The 8,301-nt window shown below is 46.0% G+C and overlaps 1 protein-coding gene across 1 annotated transcript; it reads right to left on the bottom strand.

The window, feature by feature from the left end:
- Positions 1-709: 709 nt before the first annotated feature.
- Positions 710-3,912, bottom strand: LOC112343524 (putative pentatricopeptide repeat-containing protein At3g49142). The gene is made up of 4 exons (XM_024667136.1): positions 3,515-3,912; positions 1,882-2,035; positions 931-1,764; positions 710-820 (listed from the first exon to the last, which is right to left on the bottom strand). Exons 1-4 carry the CDS (start codon positions 3,910-3,912, stop codon positions 710-712), a joined length of 1,497 nt encoding a protein of 498 aa, XP_024522904.1.
- Positions 3,913-8,301: the final 4,389 nt, after the last annotated feature.

Genomic DNA, 8,301 nt, shown 5'->3' with positions numbered 1-8,301 from the left:
AATTTTTATTTTCATCTCTTTTGCACTTCTTAATTTACATTTCTTAATTTGTTTCTACTCTTCTTATACACACTTCTTCGGTGTATTTGGCCCATTATATTTAGCTGAAACACATGTACATGTACACTAGTACACTACATACTAAGCCTATGATACACACTTGTTGCTAATTCTCAACGATTTGTGCATCTGCTGGTTGACACACACACACACACTGTGTAGGGCTAGCTCCATCCACAAGAGAGCCTTGAGGTTGGGCACCAGAGGCTGGAAGAAGTCGTCACAGGAGAGAGCAAGCAGATCACCACTCATGACAAGCTCAAAAAATCTGGAAGGAAGACGTCGCCGAGGAGCTAGTGAGTACGTTGCAAGAAACAAATGCCATCGTCACCAGCTTCCACACGTCTTCAACGTGCTCTAGGAGCACAAACCCAAAGTTGGTCATGCCGCAAGCCACCATCACCTTGCTCCCGGAACATGAGGCGGTACTTGCTATCAGCAAAGAGTTTGGGTTCATACTAAGGCTTATTATCTGAATCTGGGCACTCCGTTTTGGGGCACCTATGTCCTCCACCACATGCTTACTTAGTGCACGCGCAAAGGGCATGCAGGCACGTACATGTTTTGCGTCAGTCACCTCAGAACCCAGCTCCCCACCAAGCCCCCATGCGACTGACAGCATTCCTGGCTACCAAAAAGAAATTTAAATTTAAGACAACGTGTCATCCTCCTTTTGCATAGTTTTAACTTTAAATGTTAATTTTTTCTCCGTGAAGTTCAGGTTGACGGCGGTACTTTGCTCACTCAGCGGCCCATGTTTCTGCTTGACTCACAGAGGGTTTAAAACCAGGGATAACTGCAAGAAAGAGCACTGACATGTTTTCAAAAGTAGTTGTCACAGGAACATCTGCCATCCTGGAACACATGAACCTGACTGGCATCTTTGCAGATGATTAGCCTTTTTTCCAGCTTAGAGATGAGAGCAGTGGCCGCATGGCAATCGTCACAAACTCGGAGATTTTTCACGATTCTGATGGTCTCCTTCTGGTGCGAGTTCACCAGAGCACACCCCAGCGCAAGCTTCTCACTGTGGCCGCACAGGTGATCTTCCTCAGGTATGTCTTTTAGAACGTTGATCACATCGCTCGCGTACCCCTCCTCTTTCATTCTCAGCAACAATTGCTTGAGCTTGGCCGCAATCTCGTCGCTCTGTGAGTGACTCCTATCCCCGACAGAAAAAGAATGCACTTTTCCTGAGCTAACATCCGTCCACCAGCTTCTCCCGGGCTCCCTGAAGCTGCCTTCACCTCTCATTCTCTCCACAACAGCGGCCCTTTCACTGAGCATCCCCAGGTTTCCAAATATATTGGCCATCAATGCGTAGGGCGTGCCGCTCTTGGGATCCATCTCCACAAGACGCTCAAACGCGAGTTTGCCGATCATGTAATTCTTCCACTTCCGGCAGGCTCCGAGCAGGGACGTCCAAACCACTGCATCCGGTTCAAAAGGCATGGCTCTGAGAACTCTCACAGCTTCGTCGAGGAGGTTAGCTCGCCCGAGCATATCGATCAGGCACACATAATGCTCCAGACGTGGCTTGACTCCATACTGCTTGGGCATTTCATCCAGAAGCTGCCTTCCTTTCCCGACCAGACCACCATGGCTGCAAGCGTTCAACACCGAAACAAAACTCACATCGTCAGCTTTACAGCCCTCCTCCTGAGTCATGGAATAGAAACGCTCCAAGGCCTCGATCGATCGGCCCTGGAGAGTGTAAGCCTGTATGAGAGAGTTCCAGAGACCCGTGTCGTCCCGAGCTCGGCACTCGTCAAACGCTTCCTGAGCAGAATCAACATCGCCGCATTTGCCGTAGAAGCTCACCAGGCTGGAGCCCAGAACTGGATTGTTTTTCAGCAGCCCTTTATGCTTCGCCAGCTGGTGAATCTCCCTCCCGAGCTTGATCGCCATCACACTCCCGCAAGCAACAAGGACGCAGGTGTAGGTGCAAGCATCAGCTTGAATGGTGTTATCAGCTCTCAGGGCAGAGTAGTACTCCAGAGCAAGTTCAGCTTGCCCATTCGAGCCGCAACCCTGGATGATCGCAGTGTAGGACACAACACTCCGAGTTCCCATGGAGTTGAAAATCTTGCGAGCCTCCTCAAGCTCGCCACACTTGCAGTACATGTCTACCAGGCAATTCGCCACGAACAGATCTAGCTGTTTCTTCTCCTTGCTCAGCATTGAATGGATCTCCATCCCGATGCGTAGAGCTCTCTCCCTCTTCTCGCTGGATTCGGTAGCAAGTGTGGAGCAGGCGCTGATCACCACGACATGAGTCTGATCGTCGGGTTGAATGGTGTTATCAGCTCTCAGGGCAGAGTAGTACTCCAGAGCAAGTTCAGCTCGCCCGTTTGTGTTGCAGCCCTGGATGATCGCGGTGTAGGACACAACACTCCGAGTTCCCATGGAGTGGAAAATCTTGCGAGCCTCCTCAAGCTCGCCACACTTGCAGTACATGTCTACCAGGCAAGTCGCCACGAACAGATCTAGCTGTTTCTTCTCCTTGCTCAGCATTGAATGGATCTCCATCCCGATGCGTAGAGCTCTCTCCCTCTTCTCGCTGGATTCGGTAGCAAGTCTGGAGCAGGCGCTGATCACCACAACATGAGTCCGATCGTCGGGTTGAATGGTGTTATCAGCTCTCAGGGCAGAGTAGTACTCCAGAGCAAGTTCAGCTTGTCCGTTCGAGCCGCAGCCGTGGATGATCGCGTTGTAGGACACAACACTCCGAGTTCCCATGGAGTCGAAAATCTTGCGAGCCTCCTCAAGCTCGCCACACTTGCAGTACATGTCTACCAGGCAAGTCGCCACGAACAGATCTACCTGTTTCTTCTCCTTGCTCAGCATTGAATGGATCTCCATCCCGATACGTAGAGCTCTCTCCCTCTTCTCGCTGGATTCGGTAGCAAGTCTGGAGCAGGCACTGATCACCGCGACATGAGCCCGATCGTTGGGTTGAATGGTGGTACAAGCTCTCAGGGCAGAGTAGTACTCCAGAGCAAGTTCAGCTCGCCCGTTCGTGTTGCAGCCCTGGATGATCGCGGTGTAGGACACAACACTCCGAGTTTCCATGGAGTGGAAAATCTTGCGAGCCTCCTCAAGCTCGCCACACTTGCAGTACATGTCTACCAGGCAAGTCGCCACGAACAGATCTACCTGTTTCTTCTCCTTGCTCAGCATTGAATGGATCTCCATCCCGATGCGTAGAGCTCTCTCCCTCTTCTCGCTGGATTCGGTAGCAAGTCTGGAGCAGGCGCTGATCACCGCGACATGTGTCCAATCGTTGGGTTGAATGGTGGTACAAGCTCTCAGGGCAGAGTAGTACTCCAGAGCAAGTTCAGCTTGCCCGTTCGAGCCACAGCCCTGGATGATCGTGTTGTAGGACACAAGACTCCGGGTTCCCATGGAGTCGAAAATCTTGCGAGCCTCCTCAAGCTCGCCACACTTGCAGTACATATCGATCAATCCCGTCAACAAGTAGATGTTGCTTTTGTGCTCATCACTCTTGAGCACAGCTTCATGGGCTTGTTTTCCCAAAGAAAGGGATCTGCTCTCAGCTGAGTCTCTCACGCGGTGTATCAGCCTCCCTAAACTCACCGGTTCATCACCAGCTACAGGTGGGGTATGTGGAGATTTGTAGCGGGCCGTGGCGGCCTTACCTACAGCTGGGTCAGCGAGCGACTCGAGTTTTGCAGAGACCCAGGTTGGTGTTTTCCTGTTGGCGATCCACAGGCTCTCTCCGGTAGAAACATGTTTGAAATCCGGGTAGGACTCTGAGAAGAACTTGTTTTTCTTCTTGAACCTGTTGTCCCACCAGAAAGTGGGATCCCTGAAAAACGTTTTCCACTCCATGAGAAATGACACACACACCACACAAACCCTAGCGCCGCACACATACCCTAGAAATCCCGATTTGTTAGTACTTAACTGTAGCAGTAAAAAGCTCGTGTTTTCTGTTTTTTCTTTTTCTAATTCTTTTCCTTTTCAAACTCTACAATGTCACAGCTTATAGATGTTTATTGTTAAAAACAAATCGCTTTGATATATATAGAAAGTGAGCCAGCAGCAATCAATTGCTCAATAGCTGAAGAATCAGTACATGCATAATTTTCAGACAATCTTCTAACTGGCTGAACATCAGGTTTTTATGATTATTATTATTATTACTTATTATTACTAACAACACGCACGAACTTCCTAGAAATCCCGATTTGTTATTCTCTGCATTCATTTTTTATATAATCTGTTGCTGCATGCACTTAACTGTAGGTAGTCTTCAGTTCTTCAATATAATCTGCTAACTAAAAGATATCGATACACTCAATATGCAAAAATAAACCACACTCTACACAAATTAAATAAAAAATGCTCTTCATGGGGCTACACGGCCAGAAGCCTCAGGGCACCAGTTTCATGCAGAACACTTTCGCAAATGACTCTCACCCGGGGCCTGTGCACAGGAGTCCTCGGGCGGTGGTAAAACCTCACAAGGCCTCACGTACTTATATTCACCCTGGGCTTCTGGCTGCTCCGCAACATACCTTACCACACCAAACTCTTTGCACATGAAGCCACGCACAGAGGAAAAAACCGCACAAGGCCTCACATGCTTACATTCAGTCCTTATGTGTTCTTGGCCTCGCTCAGTTCATCTCCTTTGTTGTCCACCTGTGCTTCTTTACTTCATGTTTTTGCTTGCATGCTTCGATTGACATCTTCAGATTTTCAAGCGAACGATTGTGGCATACCGTGGCTACGTTTTTTGGCAGAGCTTGGAGGTGCTGAAAGTGGCATTAAGTTCATGGAAGATTGATCTTGATTTGGATTGTATGGATCTCTATAAATTTTGAAACTTGAGTTTATTTTTCTTCTTTTTCTTCTGTTGAAGTCCACAGCAGGCCTTTGAAACGAGGCCACTGGTGTCAAACTTGCTTTTGCAGACTATCTCTAGTACTTCTGGATGCGATCAAGGCCTGCTGCTCATTGCTTCAAAGGAGGAGATGATAATTGATCCCCAAAGAGCGAGCTCGATGGTTTTGTTGCTTTCATCAAGTTATCATTCCGCTGCGATCTGAAACACCACATCGTCCACTGTACTTTCACAGGTTTCGAGACAGATACCCAGGAAAGGTGTATTCCATTGTTGTTCCTCAGGACCTGGACTTGTTTTGCCGCCTCAAGTGTGAGCTGATCAAGATGAGGGAGAAGCTTGCAATGGCGGAGGCTTGGGCTCGAGCAAGGTTGCAGATGCAGTATGAGGATGATTTCTTCTACAACTATGATGAGTGGGACAGCTTTGTGGATCTTTCCACATTGAGATCGTCGATCAGAGAGTGTTGTAGCATAAGTTATCTCCTGGAGAAATGGTCCTGGCTCAAGGAGCAGTTTGCACGCATCCGCACGTCAAGATTGTTGGAGAGCTCAACTGGAAGGTGACTGAAGATGCTTGAACACCTCTTCACATGCAAATTTGCAGTTGGTATTTGGCTCTTTGATCAGAGACCTAGGTCCAGAATCAGCTGGTTCATCACGAAATACGGTGACATTTTTCCCTCTGCTCCAACTATGATGAACAGTAGCTGAGGAGAGAGAAGCTAGCAAAGCATCCCGCTAACAAAAACACTAACTGTCTCACGTGACACAGCACCTCCAGCCATCAGCGGGGTCAGAAAAGAAAGAAAGGATAGGAGCAAGCGACTACTTCTCCTCTTCCTCTAGAATGTCATCCAAGTCATACTCAAAATTAGGAAACAACATCATCCTCAGCTTCCCATGTAGCATCATATGGAGAATAACCATTCCACTGAACAAGTAACTCTCTCCAAGTCTTACGATGTGTGCGCGCTAGCCGTTGCTATAACACACAAGTAGGGCCAACCTTCAAACATCTATCTCTGGAATCTTGATTGCAGACTGGTCCAAGATATTACCAGAATGCAAACATGCCTTCAACTTCCTACACACCACTAGGCAAGTCTAGTTGATAGGCAAGGTCTCCAACTCGTTTGAGAATAATCCAAGGCCCACAGTACTGTGGCGATAACTTAGAACTACCTCCACCTTGAAGAGCTCATTGAGCTTCAGACAACCGAAGGAAAACCTTGTCTCCAACCTGAAACTGCTTGTGCTGACAATGCTCATCAGCCAACTCCTTTACCTGGTGCACCTTAAGAGAAGCCAAGTTCATACCAACAGGGGACCGAGGTTGAAAGCCATACATTGCCATAAACAGAGCCATCTCAATAGCCAAATGGAAGGCACAATTATGGGCAAACTCTAACAAAGGCAGGTCCTTCTCCCAAATACTTTGCCTCTTCAGATGACCAACAAACGATCTCAGCATGTCTTCCAGCACTTAATTAACTTGTTTTGTTTGTCCATCTGACTATGGATGCTCATGCTCAGCTTTGTCTCAAGCTTCTGGAACACCATCTGCCAAAACACCAAAGTGAACGTGGGATCCCAATCACTTACAGCATCCTTAGGCAGCCCATAGAAAAACAGCTGAGCAAGGTCAAAATCCTTAGCATTTGTCTTCACAAGGAAGAAGTGAGCCAACATCATCACACAATCCACAACAACCCAGATAGCATCATTGTCTTGAAGCGTGTACTATAAAATTCATAGAAAATGCTATCCCACTTCTGCTGAGGTTAACTATGGTAGAGACCTTCATGCTTCTGACAATCCATTGTGACTGCCTGGCCGGTCTAGCAACTGTGCACATACTTATCAACACCTGACTTCATTCCAGGCCAAAATAAATGTGCCTCTACCAGAACACACATCCTCGATCAACAGACACTCTTACAGAATCCACTGTCAACGACTATCTGAGTCTTTTGAGAATCCTCCTTCACACCATCTCATGGCACCACATATCCGAGATAGGTGATCTCCTCCAAGAAGAACTCACGCTTTGACAGTTTAGAATACAGTTTGTTCTCCCTCAATAGTGGCAGCATTTGCCTCATATGCATCTCATGTTCCTCCTTAGTCATAGGACATCATCAAAGTAGTGCCTCACACATGAGATTGCATAACTCTATCAATAGAACTGTTTGATAATAGTTAGCCTCGGCCATCATATGAAGCAACATCTTTGCTGAGTTAGAAAAGACTCCTTGTGCATTCCAAAGCTTCAAAACGAGATAGTCAAAGGATCTCAGCTAGCAATAAGTTGTTCTAGCATGGTTAGTCATTTTTTTGATAGATTTTTCTTGGTTGATTTTGTATTATATTGCCATTCATAGTGATAGAACGATATACTCGAGTGGTGTTAAAGCTTCAAGGCCGTAGGTGAGCTTGAATAGTGTTGAATTTGTTAAAACCTTATGTGTAGTTCGATATGCCTATAGAGCATTATAGATGTGATCATCCCAGTTTTTCTGATTTATTTTCACGATTTTCATAAAGATGTTTTTGAGTGTCTTGTTTGTAGACTCTGTTTGACCATTGCCTTGAGGATAGTACGGTGTTGAAGCCTTGTGCTGGATAGTGAATTTTTGAGTCAGAATTTTGATGGTTTCATTGATGAAGTGTGTTCTTTGATCAATGACGAGTTCTCAAGGTAAGCCATATCTTGTGATGATGTTTTCATAAATGAACTTTGTTATGTTCTTTGTTGTAGTAGTCTTTATTGGTTGAGCTTTAGCCCATTTTGTGATATAGTCTATTGCAATTTGAATGTACTAGTTTTGTTTGGAGCTTGTCATAAGTGGACCAACAAAGTCAAGTCCCCATCATTGAAAAGGTTCGAGTAGAGTTTTTAGATGAAGTTCTTGAGTTTATTTCTTTGGTGCATACTTGGTTCATTGGTAGATGTCACATTTATGACAGAACTTGGCTTAGTTGTGCCAAAGTGTTGGCCACCAAAGTCTTGGTTGTAAAATTATTTCAGATGTGATTTCTTCAGCAAAATGTCCACCTATTTATCCACAGTAAGCTTCTTCAAGTAGATCTTATGTTTCTTCTAGGTTTGCACATCTTTGTAAAATGTTGTCTCTTCCTTGTTTGTACAATTTTCTTCCCACGACTAAATATGGTCTTGTCCTCAAGACAAATTGCTTGCACTTGTTAGAGGTTGAATATCAACTTGGTATTGTTGCTGTTGTAAGGTAGTAGTAGATGTTGTCCATCTAGGTTGGTGATGTGTGGATTCAAAGGATATTAGAGTCAGAAAAGTCATCTATATTGTGTTTCAGTTGTTTATCAGTTGTAATGTGGCTTAGGGGTTCATGT

The sequence above is a fragment of the Selaginella moellendorffii genome, unplaced genomic scaffold (genome assembly GCF_000143415.4).
Source record: "Selaginella moellendorffii unplaced genomic scaffold, v1.0 SELMOscaffold_157, whole genome shotgun sequence".
Classification (NCBI taxonomy): domain Eukaryota; kingdom Viridiplantae; phylum Streptophyta; class Lycopodiopsida; order Selaginellales; family Selaginellaceae; genus Selaginella; species Selaginella moellendorffii.
This window is presented reverse-complemented; position numbering and strand designations above follow the sequence as displayed.

Excerpts from the sequence above, each read along its gene's own strand:
- LOC112343524 (XM_024667136.1), bottom strand. The coding sequence starts at position 3,912 with ATGGAGTGGAAAACGTTTTTCAGGGATCCCACTTTCTGGTGGGACAAC. Across the intron at positions 2,036-3,514 it reads TTGACGGGATTGATCGATAT|AGCTGATAACACCATTCAAG; the intron begins GTACTGCAAGTG and ends CTCTGCCCTGAG. Across the intron at positions 1,765-1,881 it reads CAGTTCTGGGCTCCAGCCTG|GGCCGATCGATCGAGGCCTT; the intron begins GTGAGCTTCTAC and ends TACACTCTCCAG.